This window comes from Pelophylax lessonae, assembly GCF_965119305.1.
Source record: "Pelophylax lessonae genome assembly, chromosome: 13".
Lineage (NCBI taxonomy): Eukaryota > Metazoa > Chordata > Amphibia > Anura > Ranidae > Pelophylax > Pelophylax lessonae.
In genome coordinates, this window is record NC_138780.1 from 15,338,244 (window position 1) to 15,365,378 (window position 27,135).

The 27,135-nt window shown below is 43.9% G+C and overlaps 1 protein-coding gene across 1 annotated transcript; it reads left to right on the forward strand.

Annotated features, from left to right (window-relative positions):
- Positions 1-5,089: 5,089 nt before the first annotated feature.
- Positions 5,090-27,135, forward strand: CIART (circadian associated repressor of transcription). The gene is made up of 6 exons (XM_082275256.1): positions 5,090-5,131; positions 13,562-14,131; positions 18,655-18,730; positions 23,232-23,310; positions 24,538-24,670; positions 26,582-27,135. The coding sequence occupies exons 2-6, from the start codon at positions 13,577-13,579 to the stop codon at positions 27,104-27,106; spliced, it is 1,368 nt and encodes a 455-aa protein (XP_082131382.1). The 5' UTR covers positions 5,090-5,131; positions 13,562-13,576; the 3' UTR covers positions 27,107-27,135.

Here is a 27,135-nt window from a genome sequence, read left to right on the forward strand (position 1 = left end):
CCAAGAGACTGTCAGACATGCAATGAGACCTTTATTGCTGCAAGGTAGTTTCAGAGACCCATCCACCCCCAGAGACATCCACAGATGGGAACATGCCCCTATTAGTTCCAAGAGACCGTCAGAGACATGCAGTGAGGGTAAGAGATATCTATTGTCTCCAAGAGACTGTCGGAGACATGCAATGAGGGTAAGAGACCCACTGTTAGTTCCAAGAGACTGTCAGAGACATGCAATGATGGTAAGCGACATCTGTTAGCTCCAAGAGACTGCCAGACATGCAATGAGACCTTTATTGCTGCAAGGTAGTTTCAGAGACCCATCCACCCCCAGAGACATCCACAGATGGGAAAATGCCCCTATTAGTTCCAAGAGACTGTCATAGACATGCAATGTGGGTAAGAGACATCTATTGTCTACAATAGACTTTCAGAGACATGCAATGAGGGTAGTAAGAGACCTCTATTGTCTCCAAGAGACTGTCAGGGACATGCAATGAGGGCAAGAGACCTCTATTGTTTACAAGAGACTGTCAGGGACATGCAATGAGGGCAAGAGACCTCTATTGTCTACAAGAGACTGTCAGGGACATGCAATGAGGGTAGGAGACCTATATTGTTTACAAGAGACTGTCAGGGACATGCAATGAGGGCAAGAGACCTCTATTGTTTACAAGAGACTGTCGGGGACATGCAATGAGGGCAAGAGACCTCTATTGTTTACAAGAGACTGTCAGGGACATGCAATGAGGGTAGGAGACCTCTATGTCTCCAAGAGACTGTCAGGGACATGCAATGAGGGTAAGAGACCTCTATTGTCTCCAAGAGACTGACAGGGACATGCAATGAGGGTAAGAGACCTCGATTGTCTCCAAGAGACTGTCAGGGACATGCAATGAGGGTAAGAGACCTCGATTGTCTCAAAGAGACTGTTAGGGACATGCAATGAGGGTAAGAGACCTATTGTGTCTAAGAGACTGTCAGACATGCAATGAGTGTAAGAGACATTCATTGGCCCTAAGGGACTGTCTGACCCATCTACCACCAGAGACATTCACATTAAGAGACCCCTATTGGCTCCAAGGGACTGTCAGACATCCAGTGATGGTAAGAGACCTCCAGTAGCACCAAAAGACTGTCAGACATGGACACATCCACTAGGCCTAGAGGGTGCTAAAGACAGTCACACTAGGAGACCTCTGCTGACAAAAGGAGACGTTTAATAGCTCAGAGAGACTGTCAGACATCCAATGATGGTAAGAGACCTCTATTAGCTCCAGGAGACTGTCATTGACACAACCACTGACTCTAGCGAGAGCCGCCAACCTCTGACTGCTGGAAACGGTCACACTAGGGGACCTCTGCTGACCCTATTAGGCTTTTAAAAGCTCTGAGACTTTCAGAGACCGATCGACATTCCCATTGAGAGGTGACCACTGATAGCCGAGACGTCACTGATGTTGAGAGACTGTCAGTGTAGGTGTGAGACGTATAGTATCACCAAGAGTCTGTCAAGGATGGATCCATTGAGAGCAAACTCTAGAGTGCCCGAGACATAAACTGACTGCTAGACATCTCCAATCAAAGCAAGAGATAGTCGGCCACATTTGAAGACACTTGGGTAGCCACTGGCACCAAGAGACTGTTTGGGACATCGAGACCTGAGACACTCCACGAACATACATCAGCTGTTCATACCTCCCCCACCGAGACACATTCCTTTGGTAACAATGGCGGTGCTCAGACAGAGCCGGCCTTCTGCTCCATAAGACAGCCATTGATCGTGAATTCACAGTAGGGGTCACCACCACTTGTACAATGATAAAGGGACATTCCGGCCTGCCTTCGAGACACCTGGGGTCACAGTGCTGCTATGACACCCTGAGACCTTAGAGTGCCGAGACCTCCTCCATGGGGGAGACTGCCTTCCCTCGAACTATATGGTCTCTCTATGAAGCCTCCACTATTGGATAAGACCTCTACTGACAGAAGTCTTTTCTATAGGACAGTGATTGTGACTCTGAGCACCCCAGATGTGTTTGAACTAAATTTCCCATGATGCTCATGCAATCTGCAGTGTAGGTGAGCATCATGGGAAATGTAGTTTTAAAACATCTGGGATGCCAAGGTTTGCCATCACTGCTATAGGATCGGTCTGAGACCTCCACTATGGGATGAGACCTTCCAGAATGGAGGTCTTCATAAAATCTCTCAAGTGACCTCTACTATGGGATGAGACCTCCACTAAGACTTCTTCCCTTTAAAATCTGTACCAGGGACCTCCACTAGGGAATGGGACCTCCAAAAAGAGATGTCTTGCCCATAGAATTGGTCGCGGAGACCTCCAGAACAAGAGGTCTTCGCCATAGGATGGCTGAGACCTCCAGAGCGAGGGGTCTTCGCCATAGGGTGGCTGAGACCTCCAGAGCGAGGGGTCTTCGCCATAGGGTGGCGGAGACCTCCAGAGCGAGGGGTCTTCACCATAGGGTGGCTGAGACCTCCAGAGCGAGGGGTCTTCACCATAGGGTGGCGGAGACCTCCAGAGCGAGGGGTCTTCACCATAGGGTGGCGGAGACCTCCAGAGCGAGGGGTCTTCACCATAGGATGGCGGAGACCTCCAGAGCGAGGGGTCTTCACCATAGGATGGCGGAGACCTCCAGAGCGAGGGGTCTTCACCATAGGATGGCGGAGACCTCCAGAGCGAGGGGTCTTCACCATAGGATGGCGGAGACCTCCAGAACAAGGGGTCTTCGCCATAGGATGGCTGAGACCTCTTGCACTGAACGAAATATGTTCCCGGTAGGCTGTGTCCGAGAGGTGTCTTCCCCCCCCATAGCAAGTCTAGTAGACCTCTACAGCATGGGTCTTCAAAACTATGGCCCTCCAGTTGTTCAGGAACTACAATTCCCATCATGCCTAGTCATGTCTGTCATGAGTTTTTCCAATGCCTCATGGGACATGTAGTTCCACAACAGCTGGAGGGCCTTAGTTTGGAGATCCATGCTGTAAAGCTTTCCAATACTTAAAGGAGTGTCTTCTCTAATGTTAGTCTTGGGTTTGCCATTTTCGGTCTTATTTACTTGTAGTATACTCTGGTTTCGTGTTTTTTCCTTCTCGTTCCATGTATATGCAACTCTATATTTACCTTGATGCCCAGTCTATGCCCACAGTCTTGGTCCCAATAGGGGTGGGCTGGTCTGAGAACCTCAAGACACCTATAAACTTAGTACTTTCCTGTGTTAAAATGAATATATCATTGTAAACCACTATTCAGCTTTTGTATTGTTACCTTTAATAAAAAAATGAATGTTAAACAAAAAAAGAATCGTGCGAGGTCTCCCTTAGTGCGAGGTCTCCCTTAGTGCGAGGTCTCCCTTAGTGCGAGGTCTCCCTTAGTGCGAGGTCTCCCTGAGTAAAGCTTCCTAATCCTTAGAGTGTCTTCTCTAATGTTAGTCTTGGGTTTGCCATTTTCTGTCTTATTTACTCGTATTATACTCTGTTTCATGTTTTTCCTTCTCGCTCCATGTATGTGCAACTCTATATTTACCTTGATGCCCAGTCTATGCCCACAGTCTTGGTCCCAATAGGGGTGGGCTGGTCTGAGAACCTCAAGACACCTATAAACTTAGTACTTTCCTGTGTTAAAATGAATATATCATTGTAAACCACTATTCAGCTTTTGTATTGTTACCTTTAATAAAAAAATGAATGTTAAACAAAAAAAGAATAGTGCGAGGTCTCCCTCCCTTAGTGCGAGGTCTCCCTCCCTTAGTGCGAGGTCTCCCTCCCTTAGTGCGAGGTCTCCCTCCCTTAGTGCGAGGTCTCCCTCCCTTAGTGCGAGGTCTCCCTCCCTTAGTGCGAGGTCTCCCTCCCTTAGTGCGAGGTCTCCCTCCCTTAGTGCGAGGTCTCCCTCCCTTAGTGCGAGGTCTCCCTCCCTTAGTGCGAGGTCTCCCTCCCTTAGTGCGAGGTCTCCCTCCCTTAGTGCGAGGTCTCCCTCCCTTAGTGCGAGGTCTCCCTCCCTTAGTGCGAGGTCTCCCTCATCCCTAAAGGAGTGTCTTCTCTAGTGTTAGTCTTGGGTTTGCCATTTTCTGTCTTATTTACTCGTAGTCTACTCTGGTTTGCCATTTTCTGTCTTATTTACTCGTAGTCTACTCTGGTTTGCCATTTTCTGTCTTATTTACTCGTAGTCTACTCTGGTTTGCCATTTTCTGTCTTATTTACTCGTAGTCTACTCTGGTTTGCCATTTTCTGTCTTATTTACTCGTAGTCTACTCTGGTTTGCCATTTTCTGTCTTATTTACTCGTAGTCTACTCTGGTTTGCCATTTTCTGTCTTATTTACTCGTATTCTACTCTGGTTTGCCATTTTCTGTCTTATTTACTCGTATTCTACTCTGGTTTGCCATTTTCTGTCTTATTTACTCGTATTCTACTCTGTTTTCGTGTTTCTCGCTCCATGTATGTGCAACTCTATATTCACCTTGATGCCCAGTCTATGCCCACAGTCTTGGTCCCAATTGGGGTGGGGCTTGTCTGAGAACATCAAGACACCTATAAACTTAGTACTTGTGTTGAAATGAATATATCATTGGAAAGCACTATTCATAGTTTTTGTATTATCTTTAATAAAAAAAATGAATGTTAAACAAAAAAAAGATTGAGATGAGGTCTCCCGTAGCGCGAGGTCTCCCGTAGCGCGAGGTCTCCAAACTATGGCCCTCCAGCTGTTCAGGAACTAAAATTCCCATCATGCCTAGTCGTGTCTGTGATTTGCCACAAAAATGCCTTATGGGATGTGTAGTTCTGCAACAGCTGGAGAGCCGTAGTTTGAGAACCCCTGTCCTAGACAGATCCTATATGAGGAGACCCCCAAAAGGAGACATGCTATGGGATGAGACCTCCAGAATAAGAGGTCTTCCCCCTAGGATTGTTGAGACCTCCATTAGAGGTGAGACCATCCCTTACAGAGACTTCCAGTTTTACTGAGACCCCTGTCCTATATTAGACATCCACACATTGTCTTCTCCACCCCAAGCTCTCGAGATCAAACCCCCTCCTCCTAAATATTCCAGCCGCCCCCCCCTTTCCCCAAAGACCTCTGTGCTTTGCGGAGATGGGTGTACGTTCAGCACAAAGGTAAGGGATGGTCGATCATTTTTTTGGGGTTGTCCAAAGAGACCGAGCCGGCGTTTCAGAGGCAGTGGGTGGCTGGGAGGAGACTGTGGCACGAGCTGCAGCCTGGGACTCCACCCGAAATAGAGACAGGCAGAACAAAGACTTCCAGACAGACAGGCAGACGGTGGCGGCAGGCTGACGGGGGGAGGTGAGTGTACTGATGATCACTCGTGGTGTTCTAATCTGCTGGGTCACCATACCCCATCCGCTGTTTTTATGGCATTTTATTGTACATGTGGGGCGATGTACAAAGTGCGACCCATCGTATTTTATTCTGTAGCCATCCATGAAAGTTGAATTCCGACAGACAATCGACTCAACCACCCAGCGATGGGATGAGCCGGTACTCGCAAGTCTAGTGTCGTTTTGCCTATAGGACGGCAATAATCGACCAATCGTAAAGCTTTTTACCAGGTAGCGCACTCTCCCGAACCATTAGGAACATCAAGTCCACATTTTAATGTAGAACAATGTCTATAGGGGCTTATTTACACCGATCCCGTGCATTTCTGTGCCACTTGGAAGGTGCAGGCGTCTCTCTTTTGATTCGTTTCTGGCCTCCTAGACTTCAATGGGAACGCAATAATAAAAAAAGCTGCATGAGAATGTAAGACACGCAAGTGGGAACAAAACCTTAGTCTATGGCAGTCATGGAAGTTTAATTCTGATTGGTCGGTATGAGTGACTGAAGGCTGCATCAGGGAGCAGCTCATCAACTCAGCCATGGGGTGAGGCAGTACTTGCAAGTAGTGAGTGGGTGTCACCTTGCTTATAGGACGCCGGTTCTCCGCCGTTCCTAACAGCCCAAAACCAACTAACCCACCGACCCACTGGTAGCAGCAATATGTCCATGTTCACACCTGTGCAACCAGAGGAATCCCATTACTGTCTATGGGGCCCATTCACACATATGCATGCTTCTGGGAAAGTGGTGCAGGCACTTTTTTGGTGTTTTTCTGCATTAGGTTCAGTAGGGGTGCAAAAAATTAAAATACAGATGCACAAGAGTGAATCTAGCCGGACAGAAATTTTGTAAGCATTTTTATTTGAGGAAATGCATAGGTTGCGTTCTGTTTTGTGTGGTGTGCATTATTTATTATTATATTTTTAATGACCCATTTTTTATTTTATTGCATAGGTTCTGTTCTGTTTCTGTTTTGTGTGTGGTGTGCAATTTTATTATTATTAGCTTATATATTTTTAATGATTAACGCATTTTTTTATTGCATAGGTTTTTTGTTGTGTGTGTGTGGTGTGCAATTTTATTATTATATTATATTATTAGCTTATGCATTTTTTTTTTTTTTTTTATTGCATAGGTTTTTTTTTGTTTTTTTTTTTGTGTGGTGTGCAATTTTAATAATAATCTTAATATTAATAAAATTGCACACCACACACAACAAAAAACAGAACCTATGCAATAAAAAAATGCGTTAATCATTTATAATATTTATTAGTAGTAGTATTAGCTTATATATTTTTAATGATTAATGCATTTTTTATTTTATTGCATAGGTTCTGTTCTGTTTGTTTTGTGTGGTGTGCAATTTTATTATTTTATTATTAATAATAATATTGGCTTATATATTTTTAATGATTAACGCATTTTTTATTGCATAAGTTCTTTTGTTTTTTTTTTGTTTTTTTTTTGTGTGGTGTGCAATTTTAATAATAATCTTAATATTAATAAAATTGCACACCACACACAACAAAAAACAGAACCTATGCAATAAAAAAAATGCGTTAATCATTTATAATATACAAGATTATTATTATTATTATTATTATTATTATTATTATCTTATATATTTTTAATTAATGCATTTTTTATTTTATTGCATAGGTTCTGCTCTGTGTGTGGTGTGCAATTTATTAATAATAATAATTATATTTTTTAGTAGTGGTATTAAGATAGATTTTTCATTATGAATTTTTTATTGCATATTTTTCATTGTACATTGATTATAAAGAAAATTATGATTTTTATATATATATAGATAGATATATATATATATATATATATATATATATATATATATATATATATATATATATATTATATATATTTTTTTTTTTTTTTTATTATGAATTTTTAATAGGATTATAAAAAAAATGTATAATTTAAAAAATTCATAATCACCAATATGATCATAAAGTTTTTAGTTTGATCTTGTATTATGATTATAATTTTCATTATGAATTTTGTAAATATATATATATATATATATATATATATATATATATATATATATATATATATATATATATATATATATATATATATATATATATTTATATATATATATATATATATATATATTATATATTTTTTTTTTTTTTTTTATTGTAAATGAAACACAATGAAAAATTTACAAAAGAGAATTTTTATTTGTATTTTGAATTATATTTTTAATGAAAAAAAAAAATTCTTGAATGCTAGTTTTCTGTCCTTCACATTATTTGAAAGGCTTGAGTGCTTTGAATCCCTCATTGGGAATGAGTTGGAAGCCCCTCAGGCTCCTGACTTTCCTTTTTTGCTGCATGTTGGCTCAGGTTTAAGGAAAAGGAAAGCCCCCCCCAGCCCCCCCCCCCCCCCCCCGGTGGCGGGTGACGGTTCAGCTGCAGGGTTGGCAGTGGTTAGATGGATGGTGCCCTCTGTTGGCTGATCACCGGAACACCAAACGTAGTCATTATTGTAAGTAAAGTCAGCATTGGAAGTGACCGTCAGGCCCTCTTTCACACTTGTGCGACTGCAGAGTCGCAGGACAAGTCGTATTTTCCCCTCCCCCCCCCTGATCACACGTACTTGATGGTGGGTCTATAGGAGATTGTACAATCAGATTGTATAGTGTATGGCCAGCCTAATAACTTGCCTAATCGGGCATTTGCACCCCGTTCTTTCCCAGGCCAATTCTCAGATTTGAGCTCTATTGCACTTTGAGTGACAGTTACGTGGACATGCAACACTGCACCCATCTGAAATTATTTTTTTTTATAGGCCAAAAAAATGCGACAATTCTGTGAAGCAAAACAATATATTTTTTTTTTTTTACTTTTCTGCTATATGAAATTCCCAATAAAAATTAATCAATTTTTTTTTTCATAATTTTAGGCCAATTTGTATTCTGCTACATATTTTTGGTTTAAAAAAAAAAAAATCCCAATAAGCGTATTTTGATTGGTGGTTTGCGCAAAAGCCATCATGTCCACAAAACTAGGAAGGATTTTCATTTTTTTTTACTAGTAATGGCAGTGATCTGCGGTTTTTATTTTTTGTGCTATAAACAAAGAGCGACAATTCTGTAAAAAAAAAAAAAAAAATTCACTTTCTGCTATAGAACATTCCCAATAAAAAAAAAAAAAAAATAAAAATCAAATTTTTTTTATTCTGCTATATATTTTTGGTTAAACTTTCTTCATATAGAAAATTATTTTTTGGTGTTGAAGCCACAAGCATTAGGAAAATCCTGGGGATCAGTAGAGTTTCTTATAATGCACTAAGGAATGTTCTAAGAAGACTGCCCATAGGGGGGGGGGGGGGGGGGGAGGTTAGCAAGTGAAAGTATGTGGTTTGGACGGGGAATTTTTTCCTTGCTACACTGTATGGATCGGATGGAAATGGTTTTATTTCAGAGAAATGGTCAGATACCGTATAAGCCGAGTTTTTCAGCATTGTTTTTTTATGCTAAAAAAGCCCCCCCCCCCCTCGGCTTATACTCCAGGCACTGGCTGACTTTTTAAAAATGGCACCACCCGGCGCCAACATGTCACCGCGCATGCGCCACATGCCTGGGAATAGCCAAACGCGTATGGGCTTTCCTGAGCATGGGCGGCGCATGCGCGGTGACGTGTTGGCGTCAGGCGGTGCCATTTACAAGTCTTAAGGCGCCTCACAGGTAAGTGAGATCCCTCCGCAGCCCCTGCATTTCCTCATGCAGTGCTGCGGGCATGGTACTGTGCCGTCTCTTGTGCGCTTTGGGGTTTGTTTGGTTTTTTTTTTTTTTTTTGGTGAACCAAGAGTGAATTTTTGAAGTGGGGGGGTTCTTAGTTTCACATAGAAAATATGTATTTTTTATTTTTCTCTTCACTGATGTGCGCTGATGAGGCAACGCCGTTGGGGGCGACGCTGATGACCCGTCCTCTGCTCATCGGTGTAAATGTCCCGTCACACTTGCCGATTACCGGCTCTCCTCTTATTCGCACTGTGGCAACGTATGGGGAAAGGAATGCCGATAATCGGCAAGTTTGTGATTGGACACAGCTGATCACATGGTAAACGGCTGCTGTGACTGCCCTCTACCCCGATTTGTGATCAGCTGTGTCCAAAGGACACATCGCCTGCAGAGCCCGCCCAGTCGGCACACGGGGAGGGGGAATGTCCATGGACGCCCTCTCAGAACCTTGACGACCACGCTGTAGCCATCCTTCCAGCTATAGTGTGGTCGGGAAGAGGTTAAGGGGCTCCTACATTGATGATTCACCGTTCATCAATGTGTGTTCAGGTGACCCATTTCGTCTTCTCTATATAAAGAGCATCAGCCCTCCGTTTTTGTGTTAATAGTCTACACCCCGCCGCTCTTCGATGACGTCACCCACCACTTTGGACTCCCATCAAAGGAAATCTTAACAATGGAAGATTGTACGGGATTGGCTGTTGGCTGCTGGTTAATGATAAGCCCGCCGTTCCCTGGCTTTTGTGATGCGGTTGTGGTGTGGTTGCCACGAGGACGGCTGAGTGACTTCAAGGCTGCATCCGTCAATTGCATAGACTTGGACCCATGGTGCCTAATAATAATACAAGGTCTATTTCAAAACCGTGACTGTGCTGGGTGTAGGTGGTGCTAGGAAGAGACGCATCGCACGTGTCTGATAGACCTGGTAGTGGTTTCCATTGCATTACAGATTTATCAATGAAAAGTAATTTTAGTGGCAGCTGGAGCATGGTGGGAAGTCGGCCCCTGATGACTTGGATATGTCATGATGGTGGGAACCCCTCATAATGGGCACAGCAGGTGTAGAGACCCGGGAACTCAGCACAGGGATGGTGGGAACCCCTCATAATGGGCACAGCAGGTGTACAGGGATGGTGGCAACCCCGTCATAATGGGCACAGCAGGTGTACAGGACCTGGGAACTTGGCACAGGGATGGTGGAACTCCTCATAATGGGCACAGCAGGTGTACAGACCCAGGGACTCAGTACAGGGATGGTGGCAACCCCGTCATAATGGGCACAGCAGGTGTACAGGACCTGGGAACTTGGCACAGGGATGGTGGAACTCCTCATAATGGGCACAGCAGGTGTACAGGGATGGTGGCAACCCCGTCATAATGGGCACAGCAGGTGTACAGGACCTGGGAACTTGGCACAGGGATGGTGGAACTCCTCATAATGGGCACAGCAGGTGTACAGACCCAGGGACTCAGTACAGGGATGGTGGCAACCCCTCATAATGGGCACAGCAGGTGTACAGACCTGGGAACTCAGCACAGGGATGGTGGCAACCACTCATAATGGGCACAGGTGTACAGACCTGGGTACTGAGCACAGGGATGGTGGGAACCCCTCATAATGGGCACAGCAGGTGTACAGACCTGGGAACTGAGCACAGGGATGGTGGGAACCCCTCATAATGGGCACAACAGGGGTACAGACCCTGGAACTCTGCACAGGGATGGTGGGAGCCCCTCATAATGGGCACAGTAGGTGTACAGACCCAGGAACTCAACACAGGGATGGTGGGAACCCCTCATGGGTACAGCAGCTGTACAGACCTGGGAACTTGGCACAGGGATGGTGGGAACCCCTTATAATGGGCACAGCAGGTGTACAGACCTGGCAACTTGGCACAGGGATGATGAGAACCCCTCATAATGGGCACAGCTAGTGTACAGACCTGGAAACTTGGCTCAGGGATGGTGGGAACCCCTCATAATGGGCACAGCAGGTGTACAGCCCTGGAAACTTGGCTCAGGGATGGTGGGAACTCCTCATACTGCGCTTAGCTGATGTACAGACACTGGAGCTTCTGGTCTTCATGTGCAATGGCTGCTTGGCATTTCTAAGGTTTTCTGATGGCGACCATAGTGGGCCATGCTCGGATGTGTGCCGAAATGGTCACTTTCCATTTAGGGCCAATGTGGCAACCCAGGAGTACAGTTTGGAGACGGCAGAGTGTTGTCACCCTAGAACAGGAAGAGCCAAAACCAAGTCTAGGAGCTCCTTTATTTGGCCTTGAGCTACCCATCTGGTAGACTTAGTAGGCAATCCTACAGCCAACCAAAAGAGCAAACCTGGCGGAGTGTCAATGCTATTACTAACTCTTATCACCTGGGCTTGGTGTTGTCAGCTTACAACAAGAAGTTCTGTTAGTGGCAGGGTCTCCAGGGAAGAGACTTTACCATTGGTTTCCAACAAATGCTAAATACAGAGTCCACGTCCGATATACAGAAATATAAATGTGGGGTTTTCTATAAAAAGTCCTGTTTTCCGAAAAATTTAATATCTGGAACCTGGGAAACTTTTTGCATGATGTCGCTCGTTGTGTTTTTTTGTTTTTCGTACAAATCCATGTGCAGTTTTTCGGGCTTGGATCAGGCTGTGTGTGTTCCAGCTGGATAATGTATCTGACGCCCATGGCACATGGCAGTGCCGTCCCAGCTGCGCCGGTTGCAAAATCTTTGTCAGGTGTTCTGAGCAGCTGATTGGAGCAAAAGGGTAACTTCGGCCAAGTGCACACTCCTCTCCAGGCTGCCACCCCCCTCCCTCTGTACACTCCAGCTCCCAGCCCTTCCCAACCGCAAAGATTTTTCACGGCGTCCTCTCGAGTAATGTGATTGCTGGGTTACATAATGCAGATGTGTTTACTCTTCGTACATTGCTGAGCCGTGCCGTAATCATGTATCATTTCCCATCTGCAGCACATGTCGGGACACTATGTTCAGTGGAAGTGATTACCTGGAAGGTGTTGCATTTCAGCAATCAGGGTTGGCCCCGAGGCTCGGGATAATTGGATATGTAATGGTAGCCATGCTTTTGAGTCCACACAGGAAAGCACCATAGAAATCGAAAGGAGTTAAATACGGGATTGATTATTTGAAAATGCAATCTAGAAGTGTTATTTAATTGTTCTATATTGTCAGTTCTCGACTGATCAGAAGCGATTAGCAAAGTGCCGTCATTCACTTGCCAGTCTAAGGCTTCGTTGACCTTTCCGCCCTAGGAACAAGTGTTACTGCAAAGATTGAAGACTATGTAGTTTATCATTATTAATTATAGTTGCATCAAATGATCGGTGTATCTGAATCGACCTTTTCTCAAACTTTTTAACTCTAGAGGAACTTTTCAGGATTTAGGTACTCCTAAAATGAGCTCATTGGTAGTCTGTGGGTAGACTGTTCCTTATATTGGTGGTCAGTTGGAAGAATGTTCCTTAGGTTGGTGGTTGGAAGAATGTTCCTTAGATTGGGGGTGGTCCTTGGCTAGACTGTTCCTTAGGTTGGTGGAAGAATGTTCCTTAGGTTGGGGGTGGTCCTTGGCTAGACTGTTCCTTGGGTTGGTGGAAGAATGCTCCTTGGGTTGGGTTGGTGGAAGAATGCTCCTTGGGTTGGGTTGGTGGAAGAATGCTCCTTGGGTTGGGGGTGGTCCTTGGCTAGACTGTTCCTTGGGTTGGTGGAAGAATGTTCCTTGGGTTGGGGGTGGTCCTTGGCTAGACTGTTCCTTGGGTTGGTGGAAGAATGCTCCTTAGGTTGGGGGTGGTCCTTGGGTTGACTGTTCCTTAGATTGGGCATGAACAATGCCCCCCTTACAGACAGCTGAGATGTGCCACGTGGTGCAACTGGGATCATGTAGGCATCAGACGGGAGGTCAGCCAGTGGCAGCTCAAGGAACCTCTAGCATCCTCTCTATAGCAAGGATCTCCAAACTACGGCCCTCCAGCTGTTGCAGAACTACACGTCTCATGAGGCATTGTAAAACTGACTTGGCATGATGGGAATTACAGTTCCTAAACGACTGGAGGGCCATAGTTTGGAGAACCATGCTCCAGAGGAACCTTGGTTGATAATGGCTGATCTAAACCAAAGAGCAAATATGTAAAACATTGCAGCTTACAAAACCTTGACCGTTCATTTTCGCCTACTCGAATGCAGATAATTTCTCTCCCACTCTACTTGAAAGTAAAGAAATATTTGTTCAGTTATTCATTTTGACTTTAGTTGGCCAGAAGATTATTCATACCATGACAGAATTGTTTTCTATACTTTTGTTCACTGTGCCCTAACTCCAAAGATAAGTATGTTGGCATTGGTTGACTTCTAAAATGAAAATCATGGGGCAGCCAACCAGTCATTGTTGTGCCTAGCTAAAAAGGTTTTTGTTTTCTGCCTACAGGCCACTGACTCGCCCATGGAAGACACGGAGTCCTCGGATTTTCTGTCCTCCTCAGACTCGCTTTTCTCTTCAGTCAGCACCACCACCTCGACCAACCAGGAGGATCCAATCTATGTTGGTTTTGACGTCTTCCTCTCTGAAGGTTTGACTAAGCCCACCAAAGGCCAGAAGGACTTTGAAGATGTACGAATGATCCCAAACTCTCAGCTGACCAGTGCCAGCCACCCAGTCCTAATCCATCTAGAGAATGAGTACCAAGCCAGGAGGTCCTTTTGGCATCAACATACGGGAAAGAATTGCAGGTATTCGGGAGAGGTCGAAGGATGGTCATCCTATCCAAGTAGGAGCAAACTTGCGAGTAGAGTATCGCCGATTAGTCGAAAGCAAGACAAGCAGCTAAAAGACAAGCAGCTAAAAGACTTGGTGTTCCCAGACGGATCAAATTGTGAGGCCCATCAAGGACTCAAAAGGCAGCGTCTACAGGATGCCATATCACTTGCCAACCGATGGAAGGAGAGAAAAGAGAAGAACCTTCCAATATCGGATGGGGATCGCATCTTTGCTGAAAAGGTAAGTGCTGGTGACTTTTTTTTTTTTCTTGTGATCCCAAGGGGAATGTGTCTGAGAGATTTACCACCATATCCTGTACTCCTATCCCCCCCCCCCCCCCCCCTCCTATTTAAAGTAGATGTTAACTAAATTGCTAAACTCCCATAGAAGCTTTAACATTTTTAATGTAATTCCAACTGATTTCCAATACTTTAAATCTGCAACGATCGTCAAAATAATCTCTAGCAATCCTTCCATTAAGGTCCTTTTTCAGGCACTTCCAGTTATAGGGTGACAACAATCTGCTTCTGTTTTCCCAGTTGTGCTTCAGAGTAGTTGCACAGGAATCCAATGGAGTGGCCTAGGAATTGTGCCAAAAGGACCTCTTTAGTCTTGGACTTCTGTTATGGGGTAGTTGCACAGGAATCCAGTGGAGTGGCCTAGGAATCGTGCCAAAAGGACCTCCTTAGTCTGGGACTTCTGTTATGGGGTGACAACACTCTGCCCCTGTTTTCCCAACTGTGCACGTGCGTTGTCACATGGGCTTCCAACGGAGACTACAAGTGGCCATTTCAACAAGTTTTAGGCCCCCTTTCACATGGACATGTCGGCATGGTAAATCTAGGTGGTTGAGATCTCTGCTGCCTGCCAAAACCCAGCATTGGCCAGCCTTGACGTAATTCAGGTCTATACGCAGTTTTCGCTTTACAACGAAGGGCATGTCCTGTTTGGCAGGCAATCTAGAAGTGAACGATGCCACAGTTCGACTGCTTTCAATGGGGCATAGTTGTGGCATGGTGATTTCAGTCTTCAAACTGCCTGCTAACCACTGGTTTTGGCCACAGAGCAGCCCAATCGACAAAGTTTAGGTCATGACTTCCATGTCCGTAGGCGGTAGACAAGTGCACAAGGCTGAGGTGCAACCGCATCCAGTAGGATAGTTGCAGCACTTCCAGAAGTCTTCAAATGGCCTCCTTGACTGCCTGCTAACCACTGGTATTTGCCACAGAGCAGCCCAATCGACAACGTTTAGGTCATGACATGTCCGCAGGCGGTAGAGAAGTGAACGCAGCTGCGGCGCAACCGCATCCTATAGGATAGTTGCGGCACTTCCAGAACCAGAAGCCTTCAAACTGCCTCATTGACTGCCTGCTAACCACTCGTATTGGCCACAGAGCAGCCCTATTGGCAACGTTTAGGTCATGACTTCCATGTCCGTAGGCGGTAGAGAAGTGAACGAGGCTGCGGTGCAACCGCATCATATAGGATGGTTGCGGCACTTCCGTAAGTCTTCAAACTGCCTCCTTGATCACCTGCTAACCGCTGGCACTGGCCATCAAACAACCCAATCTCCAATGTCTGTCATGATCTGCTGTTCTCCAGCATGGCATTAAAACGATGGTCATGTTCGGGTGCTGGATGACCTTGTCCTGGCACTGGTTGCGGCACGATGATTTCAGTCTTCAAGCGGCCTCCTTGATTACCTGCTAACCGTGGGCTCACAGTGCTCCACTGTGGAGTTGACCGCTATGCCCATATGAAAGGAGCCTTACCCAGGGATGGTCCACTGTTGTCACCATCGGAAATTCCGCCCTAAGAAATGCCATTCGGCTTTTTCTGAAGTGCATGTAGATCGGAAGAGGCTGCAGGAGATGCAAAAAAGAAAAGACGGTTGTGTATGATAGTGTTTTATCAAACGGTCATTCAGTTGATGGTCTACACCTACTTTAAAGGGTAATGGAGATGGTTATCCACACTCGGGGTAACGTGACCAATCTTGGGGGGCCTCTGAGTGGGAAATTGAGTTTAGGGCAAAATAAGTAAAGCTCTGGAAGGGGACGTGCATCATTCAATTTGCATGAAATTCTGTCATGGGTCCCATCACAGGAGCTTATGTATAATTGGCTCTCAGTAATGGGAGCGAGTCTCCAGTGGTAATGCGGTTGACACTGTGTGGGCAGTATTAGTTAAGGAGCTGATGCCGCCTCGGCCGCAGACCTGTGTATCAGACACGAGTATGAAGCTGTCATGTACAGCTGGATTGTGCTCTATCCTCTCGGCATTACATTAATCCTGCTGGCTGATACAGCCGCCCTGGCCCAGTGAGGGAGTTAGTGCTTGCGTCGTGATCCTCTGAAATTTTCCGTTTATGCAGCAGAGGAATCGCATACAGAAAGCTGCCAGCTTTTTAAAAGGTCGTTTTATATTAATACTTTTAAAGAGGACCGGTCACCTACCTGCAGCAGCCAATAAGGAGACTGGCCTAATACAGAAATCTTTTTACAGTTGCAACCAAAACAGGATGACTTGTAGTTTGAAAATTAGAAAAAGGGTTACGGCTTGGTGCTGCATTTCTCATGTAGCCACTTCTGTCTATAGGTACTCTGTAATGGCTGCAGGGCGAGTTGCCTAATGGTGAAAACAGTGGACCATGCCTGTGAGGTTAAACAGCCACTTGGAAACCCATGCACCAGAAGCCCAGTTGGTAGACTGGGACAGAGCGTTGTCACCCTGTAACAGGAAGTTTCTGAACAAGGACCTCATGGCAGGATTACCAGGGATTAATGCAGATTTAAAGACCTTGAATGTTTACTTTTTATAGAACATCAATGATGGCTTCCCCTAGTGTTGGAGGTTACACAGGGTGATGTCACAGCATCATGGGAGTGAGGTCACATCAGTACATAATTGTGCATAGTCTCCTTCAGTCTGGTCCAGTGGGCCGTGGACTCCTTCTTCAGTCTGGTCCAGTGGGCCGTGGACTCCTTCTTCAGTCTGGTCCAGTGGGCCGTGGACTCCTTCTTCAGTCTGGTCCAGTGGGCCGTGGACTCCTTCTTCAGTCTGGTCCAGTGGGCCGTGGACTCCTTCTTCAGTCTGGTCCAGTGGGCCGTACATGTTTCCTATTCTTTAGCCCTGAGGAAGGGGTTAGTTTTGATCCCAGAAACGTGTTGGATTTCTTAATAGCCCTTCCACCTGATTTTACACTAGTCTATTCAAGCTATATTATATAACCAGGTGTCTGGACACCTGGCCAACACGCCTTCTTGGACATCACTTAAAATGTCTATGGTTTTGGAATGGGGAGTTGGCTACCCAATGTGCTATGCCTGCTCTTCTGAGAAGACTTTCCACAAGATTTTGGAGTGTTGTAATGTGTGCCAATTTAGCCAAACATTTTGTGAGGTCAGGCACTGGTGTGTTGGGTGAAAGGCCCTGGCTCACAATTGGTGTTCCAATTCATCCCATATATGTTCAAAGCGGTTGAGGTCAGGGCTTTATGTAGATCACTTGAGTTCCCCCACACCATAATGTTAAAACCATGTCTTTGAGGATGGCCACCATTTGAGACCAGGTACTGATTTTGGATGAAACCTGGCTCACACTGTTCCGGTTCATCCCAAATGTGTTCAGTAGGGTTGAGGTCAGGGCTCTATAGAGGACACTTGAATTCCGCCATAACTAACTGGTCAAACCATGTCTTTATGGAGCTGGCCACCATTTAGGAAACCGATCTTGTATGGGAAGACCTGGCTCACCCTCTTTGTTCCAGTTCATCTCAAAGGTGTTCAGTAGGGTTGAGGGCTCTATGGAGGACACTTGAATTCCTCCATAACTGGTCAAACCAGGTATTTATGGAGCCGGGCCACCATTTAGGAAACCGATCTTGTATGGGAAGACCTGGCTTACCCTTTTTGTTCCAGTTCCTCTCAAAGGTGTTCAGTAGGGTTGAGGTCGGGGCTCTATGGAGGACACTTGAATTCCGCCATAACTGGTCAAACCATGTCTTTATGGAGCTGGCCACCATTTAGGAAACCGATTGTTGTATGGGAAGACCTGGCTCACCCTCTTTGTTCGGTTCATCTCAAAGGTGTTCAGTATGGTTGAGGGCTCTATGGAGGACACTTGAATTCCGCCATAACTAACTGGTCAAACCATGTCTTTATGGAGCTGGCCACCATTTTAGGAAACCGATCTTGAATGGGAAGACCTGGCTCACCCTCTTTTTTCCGGTTCATCTCAAATGTGTTCAGTAGGGTTGAGGTCAGGGCTCTATGGAGGACACTTGAATTCCTCCACACCGAACTGTCTTTATGGAGCTGGAATTGTACACAGGGGGCCCAGTCAACGTAGAGAAGAATGGAAAATGGCCTTCACCAAACTTATTTACGAGGTTGGAGGCACCCAACTGTCAAGTCTTTGTATGCTGTAGCATTAACAGTACCGATCGTTGAAAACCACATGAAATTAGTGGTTTTGGAAGGGGGAGGTTTACACACACATTTGCCCATAGAGTGCATCACTCAGTGCCCCCCCCCCCCATACTACACAACTGTAAGGTAATGATTGATAACTTGACATGGAACGCTTATCGGTTGTCTTTATACTTCGTGCCATGAGAGGAAAGTGTAGATCCATAGAATGTTGTGTCTACTAATATACTCCAAATTAAATTTTTTGAGTAAACCGGTTAGATAACTAATAAAAATATACAGATGGTCTGTCTGCTGATTGGTATTTTATTTATTTATTTTTTCTCTTTTCAGTGCCGGGAACTCCAGGGCTTTATCAGACCTCTGACTGAACTTCTGAATGGATTAAAAAGGGGCCGATACGACCGAGGTAGGTGTTTAGAGAATCATTGATGGTTCTGAGTGTGCTTTTTATTTTTTGTTTTTTAACTTGTTTTTGTCTGTCAAGTAATTGTATAATACTTTAAATAAAAAAATAAAAAAAATTCCAGAGCACCATGGGTTATCTAAAAAGACAACCTAGCAGAGGCTGCCTGCTTGTAGGCTTTCTCTGACACCTGAGACAAAGGGAGGGGGAGAGGTCACTGCTTTTGGTATGTAAATTGCAGCTTGAGCTACTGAGCTCTGTAAATTCCAGTGTAGTCCATACTTGCCTTCATCCTCCAGCTCCTCTGGGTTTTTCACTGCTCAAAACTACATGGCCTTTGCAAGGAAGCCACCCTGACCGGGTTATTTGCCTAATGTGCATTAGCGTGCCATGACCCTGTTTATTCACATTGATGGTCCATACTCTACTGGATTTGTCAGGCTGTAGGGTTACAGCTTGGGGGTTCACTGTTGGGATAGTTAGCCTTATGAGGACCCTGGCCGGCTTTGCTCCTGGGATTATTTGGCTGGGCACTGGTTCCTCAGGCTGGTAGTTTTGTTTGAGTGTGGAGGGTCTCAAGTGAAGTAATTTTGTAGTCTAATAAAGATATCCCCAACACGTTTTGGGAATGTGAACTCCTTCAGGGCTTCTTGTGATAATGTTTGGGGTTGTCAGACATTTGCCACACTAAGTAGCAACGTCTCTGTTACAACCTGTAGACTATAACAGTCTCAAAGTGGCTCTACAGCAACAGCGGACATCGCCAAAATCCCTGAAGGGGCGATCAATGTCCCCAAAACAAGTATTCTTTATCCCTTTTATTGAATTACTAATCAGTTACCTGCTGCCCCCCCCCAGTGGGAGATGGGAGGACGTTCTTCCCGCTGGGGCCCCCCCCCAGTGGGAGATGGGAGGATGTTCTTCCTGCTGCCCCCCCCAAATCTCTTGACGTCCTCCCAGAACCCCGTGCCTCCATGGCGCTCTTTGTGGTCAAGGTAGAGGGCCAGTCACAGTGGCCCTTTACCATGTGATTAGCTATATCCAATCACAGCTGATCCCATGTAAGCAGATGCTGGTTATTGGCATTTCTTTTCCTCAGCGCTCTCACTGTGCGAGGAAAGGAAAGCCGATAACTGGCCAGCCTGTGACTGCACACATTTTACACCGATTGTCGTTGGAGCGCGCCCAGCAGTGCAGCGTGTCGGTGGCGCGTGCCCAGCAGATCAATGAAGAAAAATTACTTATTTGCAAAATGCCAATGTCTTATTTTGTTTTGGCAATTACTACCAAAAAAAATTCTATCTGTCTCAAAAAATGATAATGTCATGGGTACAGTGCTACATGACCGCGCATTTGTCATTCAAAAGTAGGACAGCAAAAAAATTGTCCTGGTCAAAAAGGGGGTGAAAGTGCCTGGTAGATAAGTGGTTAAGGTATGACTAAGGCACTTCCAAGCGTGACAGGTCCTCTTTAAGACAGACGTCAGGCACATGTGCCTCGGGCAGTGTAGTCTTGGCCGGAGTCTTGTGTCCTCTTTGAGTTTTCTGCATTCCCGTTGCATGACGTACCGTCACGCCGCCGCCGCGCCTTTAACCTTTTCACTTTCTCCCTCGCCATCCCACCCACCTTACGTTGCGTCTCCCTTCAGAGCGTGGGAAATGTAAATAGCGTACGTTCTTCCCTCCTGTCTGTTACCAGTACGTGTCATTATTATCTCGTTCCGTAGAACAGGCCACTCCTAATTTGTGCTGCGATTGATTTTTTTTATTTTTTTATTTTATTTTTTTTTTCTTCTTCTCTCTTCCCCCTTCCACCTTGGCACAGGGGTGCTTTGCAAGGCTTCCATTAGAAAGGGATGACGGATCAAAGTAAAACTGGTACACCGGCAGAAAAGAGCGGGGGGGGGGGGGTGGAGAAAGTCAATTACTAAGAACAAACGTGCTGGGAGCGTAAAGTTGTAGCTTAAAAATAAACCAAAAATGTTGCCCGGGGCGGCTCAGAGGATCGGCGTGATCTGTAATTAAAGTAGATATAACTCAGTCGGTAAAGAATTTGATCAATGGATTGAATATCGGAGGAATGGAATTTGGGTATTGTGATCCCCTCCTATTTTAGCACCAATGGATTCAGTTTGGACATTGCGAGGTTAATTGTCCGTCCAATCATGTGACTCCTGGGGAACGAATGTTTGTTCATCTCGCTGTGTTTGCACATACCACGTGTATCTACAACGCCATTTTCCTCCTATTTATGCATCTTTCTTTGCATTGCAATTGGATTGCTTTACATCGGCGTCTCCTCGGATAACCTCTCTGCCTGTCCCCGTGTGCCCCTCCCCCTCCCTCTGTACGCGATTTTTATAATGTTCATGGCAATGAGTTGATTTGTGAGTCATCCTGCAGATCCTCGGCGCTCTCATATTACCCAATTAGCAATCCTCTCCATGTCTTCATTTAGATTACATTATTACTGTCTGCTAATTAATTGCATCACTGCTGTTAAAGAATCATTTCCCCGAGGATATCAGGAGAGCTCGCTTCTCATTGGACGGGGACGTAGAGGAGATTTTCCTTTTCTCTCCATGCAGTTTAGGAATTCATGTCAGCGAGTGTTCCTATCGGATGCTGCGTTTTTCTATTTCAATGCAAAAATGTGTTGCCTGGCAGTGCGCTGTCTGTATCCCTCCACCTCCTCCTCCCGCCAACCCCGGGTGTGGCCCCCTCCCTATCTGCCCCACTTCTCTATTTATAAAAATAGCAGTTTTTTTAATATTTCTGTGTATGAGATACTAAAAAAATAAGTGTGTATATGTATGTATAACATTTCAATAAAAATATATATTATATTTTTATTTTATTAAGATTAAAAAAATATATAGAAATTTTAATAAAAAAATATATATTTATATATTAAAAGAAAATATATATTTATTAAAATATAAATTTTCTTTTATTAAAATATATAAACATTTTCTTAATGTATAAATATATATTTTCTTATTAAAATTCATATATAAATATACATTTTCTTTTATAAAAAAACATATATAAATATACTTTAAATATACATTTTCTTTTATTAAAATATATAAAGTATATTTATATATGAATTTTAATAAGAGTGTATATTTATATAAATAAAAGAGAATATATATTTTAATAAAGTATATTTGTATATGATTTTTAATAAGAGAAAATATATATATATAAATTTTAATAAGAAAATATATATTTATATATTTTAATAAAAGAAAATATATATTATATTAAAGTATATTTATATATGAATTTTAATAAAAGAAAATATACATTTTCTTAAGAAAATATATATTTATATATTTTAATATTAAAATTCATATATAAATATACTTTATTAAAATTCATATATAAATATACTTTAATATAATATATATTTTCTTTTATTAAAATATATAAATATATATTTTCTTATTAAAATTTATAAAGTATATTTATATATGAATTTTAATAAAAGAAAATATACATTTTCTTAAGAAAATATATATTTATATATTTTAATATTAAAATTCATATATAAATATACTTAAAATGTATAAAGTATATTTATATATGAATTTTAATAAAAAAATATATATTTATATATATTTTAATAAAAAAATATATTTTAATAAAGTATATTTATATATGAATTTTAAGAGAAAATATATATTTATAAATTTTAAAAAATGTTATATTTTTCACCAAAAATATTTAGTAGACTACGTGTAGTTGGCCTAATTTTTTTTTTTTATTTTTTTTTTTTTTTTTTTTTAATTTGGAGAAAGGGGGGAAAAAATAAACTCAAAACCACACAGTATTTTTATATGCGTGAACACACACAAAAAAAAAAATTCTGTGTGTTCACGCATATAAAAACACTGGTTTTTATTTTTTTTTTTTTATTTTTTTTTTTTTCTCCAAATTAAAAAAAAAAAAAAAAAAAAAAAAATTAGGCCAACGTGTATTCTACTACATATTTTTGGTTGGAAAAAATAAATAAATTCAGTAGCTATATTGATCTGTGTAACTGTTAAGGCATCTATAAACTGGTTTGTGTGTGTGTGTGTGTGTGTGTGTGTGTGTGTACTGGAAATTAACGATTGGCTGTAACCGCTGGCCCTAGATGTACGTTGTCTAGATCCAAGGTTGGGTCAGAGTGTCTCAATGCCTGCAATAGTTTGGATGAGCGGTTGCATGCAAATCCGTTTAACGATGCTGCCCATTGGTTTGTACAGGGTGCCAATCTGTTGGCAGCTGTTCGCGCTCAATGTGTGAACTGGGCTATTTTTTTTTTTTTTTTTTTTTTTGGTTAGCAGTTCTTGGCGCGGTGGCTAATCTAAATGAGCCCAAAGTGATAAAAAGGGGGGAGGCTGTTAAATAAATTGTAACTACAGTATAAGGGCAGTAATGCCTTAGCACCTTGTTTGTGGTTTGCGTAGCAGATTGCTATAGTCGCTATAATGAATGTTTTTTTATTCTGATTGCAGGCCTGAGCAGTTTCCAGCAGAGCGTGGCTATGGATCGGATACAGAGGATTGTTGGCGTTCTACAGAAACCGGAGATGGGGTAAGTTATTAAGATGCTTGTCACGTTGGGTCTCCCATTAATGACCCGTCTGTTCTTCTGCTTATCAGACCTAAATCTGCTGATAGCTATATTTATAGTAAATGGACGAATGTTTGTGACCATCCGACCATCACACCTATTGCCAAGTATATGGACGCTCCTCCCCAATGATTTGAGTTCAAATGTTTTCAGTGAAGGCTACGGTTAATGCTACATCATACAAAGACATTTTAGACCAGGGGTCTTCAAACTATGGCCCTCCAGTTGTTCAGGAACTACAATTCCCATCATGCCTAGTCATGTCTGGAAATGTCAAGAGTTTTACAATGCCTCATGGGATGTGTAGTGCCGTAACAGCTGGAGGGCCGTAGTTTGAGGATCCCTGTTTTAGACCATTGTGAACTTACACCCTTTGGTTAAGGCCTTTTTCTTCCATTATTATGCCCTGTGTACAAAGCCAGATCTATAAAGACATGGTTTAACCAATATGGTGTGGAGGAACCCTACTCGGTGCCTTTGGGCTGAATTGAAACCTTGCATTTAAGCAAAGTCTTCTGATCCACCATCATAAATGGTGGCCAGCTCCATGAAGACATGGTTTGACCAGTATGGGGTGGAGGAACCCTACTCAATGCCTTTGGGGTGAATTGAAACCTTGCATTTAAGCAAAGTCTTCTCAGCCACCATCATAAATGGTGGCCAGCTCCATGAAGACATGGTTTGACCAGTATGGTGTGGAGGAACCCTACTCAATGCCTTTTGGGGTGAATTGGAACCTTTCATTTAAGCCAAGTCTTAGCCAACATCATAAATGGTGGCCAGCTCCATGAAGACATGGTTTGACCACTTTGGGAGGAACTCGTGTCCGGTATGAAGACCAATCTTACTGAACACCCTTAACATAAGTTGTGGTGACCTTTTGTGAGCCAGATATTCTCTTCCTGGACCTCACAAATGTCCTTTTGGCTAAATGAGCTCAAATTCCCCCGACGCCCTCGCTTAAAGTCTTCCCTGAAGAGTAAAGGATGTTATGGCCACAAAACCACTCCATGGTGGTAATGGCTATGGTTCTGGAATTGGATGTCCAACAAGCTCCTGTAGGTGTGTGGTGGTCAGGTGTCCAAAAACCTTCAGCCATATAGTGGATTTCTATCCAATTGTACCTTGATAATATTATATAGCCGTCTTCTGTCAACTTTATCTCACCTCAACCCATTTATATTCCAGTGAGCGTTACTTGAGCACCTTACTACAAGTGGAAATGATGCTGAAGATTTGGTTCCCCGGAGTCGGCAGCTCCTCTTCCTCTTCTTCGTCCTCGGACTTTGACATGGAAGAACCTCAGCACAAAATGGCCAAGGTAAGGACCTCTACAGGCAGATCTTGAAGACCAAAAAGATTGAGCCTCTTGCGTTTTTTATTTTTTTTTTATTTTTTTTATCGGGGATATTTACTCCCAGATTTGTACTGGTGGCCATTGTCATTGAGGAAGAAAAAGGGAGGGGGGGGTTCTTAAAGTCCTAAAATGTATTTTTTCCAAAATTCGAAGCCTGGTGAATTGGCTAAATCAAAACAAGGAGTTTTAAAGTAGAGAAGCCTGTCCCCCAAGGTGGGAGGGGGGGGGGGGGTGGAGAATCTTCCATTGTGGACAACTGTCTAACTTTGGAAGACTTCTTCTAACTTTGGTTCTTTTTAAAGTCCTAAAATTTCTTTTTCCCAAAATTTGAAGCCTGGTTAAATTGGCTAAACTGCAGGTGAATCAAAACAAGGAGCTTTGAAGTAGAAAAGCCTGCGCACCCCCCCCCCCCAAGGTGGGTTTGGGGTGGTGGGGGGAGAGAATCTTCCATTGTGGACAACTGTCTAACTTTGGGAGACTTCTAACTTTTGTATTTAAGTCTGTGGGACAGAAAGTCGAGGGACATTTACCCAATGGTACACCAACCTGGCAGGGGTTTAAACCTTCACTACACTAGCCAACTTGCCTTATAGACTCCCTTAAATTTTGTCTTGGTCGCAGCCTCTTGCAGTTCCATGTATATTAAAGTGCTTAGCTTGGGAGAAGGGGAAACCGCACAAAGTCCATTGTACTGCAGTGCTGACCTCCTAAGATGGTGGCCAGGTCCATAAAGACATGGTCTGACCAGTTTGGTGTGGAGGAACCCTGACTTTAACTGTACTCGGAACAAAAATGTGCAAGAGTGGAGTGCAAGAGTGGAGTGCAAGAGTGGAGTGCAAGAGTGGAGTGCAAGAGTGGAGTGCAAGAGTGGAGTGCAAGAGTGGAGTGCAAGAGTGGAGTGCAAGAGTGGAGTGCAAGAGTGGAGTGCAAGAGTGGAGTGCAAGAGTGGAGTGCAAGAGTGGAGTGCAAGAGTGGAGTGCAAGAGTGGAGTGCAAGAGTGGAGTGCAAGAGTGGAGTGCAAGAGTGGAGTGCAAGAGTGGAGTGCAAGAGTGGAGTGCAAGAGTGGAGTGCAAGAGTGGAGTGCAAGAGTGGAGTGCAAGAGTGGAGTGCAAGAGTGGAGTGCAAGAGTGGAGTGCAAGAGTGGAGTGCAAGAGTGGAGTGCAAGAGTGGAGTGCAAGAGTGGAGTGCAAGAGTGGAGTGCAAGAGTGGAGTGCAAGAGTGGAGTGCAAGAGTGGAGTGCAAGAGTGGAGTGCAAGAGTGGAGTGCAAGAGTGGAGTGCAAGAGTGGAGTGCAAGAGTGGAGTGCAAGAGTGGAGTGCAAGAGTGGAGTGCAAGAGTGGAGTGCAAGAGTGGAGTGCAAGAGTGGAGTGCAAGAGTGGAGTGCAAGAGTGGAGTGCAAGAGTGGAGTGCAAGAGTGGAGTGCAAGAGTGGAGTGCAAGAGTGGAGTGCAAGAGTGGAGTGCAAGAGTGGAGTGCAAGAGTGGAGTGCAAGAGTGGAGTGCAAGAGTGGAGTGCAAGAGTGGAGTGCAAGAGTGGAGTGCAAGAGTGGAGTGCAAGAGTGGAGTGCAAGAGTGGAGTGCAAGAGTGGAGTGCAAGAGTGGAGTGCAAGAGTGGAGTGCAAGAGTGGAGTGCAAGAGTGGAGTGCAAGAGTGGAGTGCAAGAGTGGAGTGCAAGAGTGGAGTGCAAGAGTCTGGGGCTTCCTCCTTTACTGTCCAATCACAGGCTGGGCAAAGGGACAAGACCTGTAGTTAACTGCAGCAGAGAGAAATTGGGCAGGTAGAAAAGCTCCTAGAAGTATTTTCTCTGTACTTGAACTTTAAATTACTAATCTCTTCCACCACCTTTTTAGTTAAACTTATCTGATTTTTCTTTTGCAGCACCCAAATGTATCTACAGGACATAAAAAATGCCCTTTAAAACCAACGTTTTCTTCTTCGAGCAGTCAGACTATGAGTAAATCATCAGAATGTCCCACTTTAACCCAAGTTAATACAGACTATATGTGCCGCAAGGAAGTCTCGGCAGAGTGGCCGGCCATGAACTTGACCTGGATGCACACCGCGCCCATCTGCAACCCTCCTCTAAGCCAGGTGGACCTCCATCATCTCAACACAGCTCTAGGCCAGGATTTGCTCTTGCCGAACGGCAACAGCTGTGGCATCATTTTCTTGATACAGAACAGTCAGGCCTCCATGTCCTCTACCGTGGAGTCTGTAGACAGTGAAGATAAGCCTCTAGACCTTCGCTGTTACGGAGAAGGATCACAAGAGCAACCATCTTCCCGGAGTCGCAGTGCCCCAGCCGTCTTGGACCTCAATGACCAAACTGATCTTGGGCAGTTGAAGACTCGTTCACTTTCCTTCACAACATGCAAGTTGACCTTCGGTGGTGAAAATACATAAACTTCCCCATAGATCGTCTCCCAGTCAGT

Excerpts from the sequence above, each read along its gene's own strand:
- CIART (XM_082275256.1), top strand. The coding sequence starts at position 13,577 with ATGGAAGACACGGAGTCCTCGGATTTTCTGTCCTCCTCAGACTCGCTT. Across the intron at positions 18,731-23,231 it reads AAGGGGCCGATACGACCGAG|GCCTGAGCAGTTTCCAGCAG; the intron begins GTAGGTGTTTAG and ends TTCTGATTGCAG. Across the intron at positions 24,671-26,581 it reads CTCAGCACAAAATGGCCAAG|CACCCAAATGTATCTACAGG; the intron begins GTAAGGACCTCT and ends TTTCTTTTGCAG.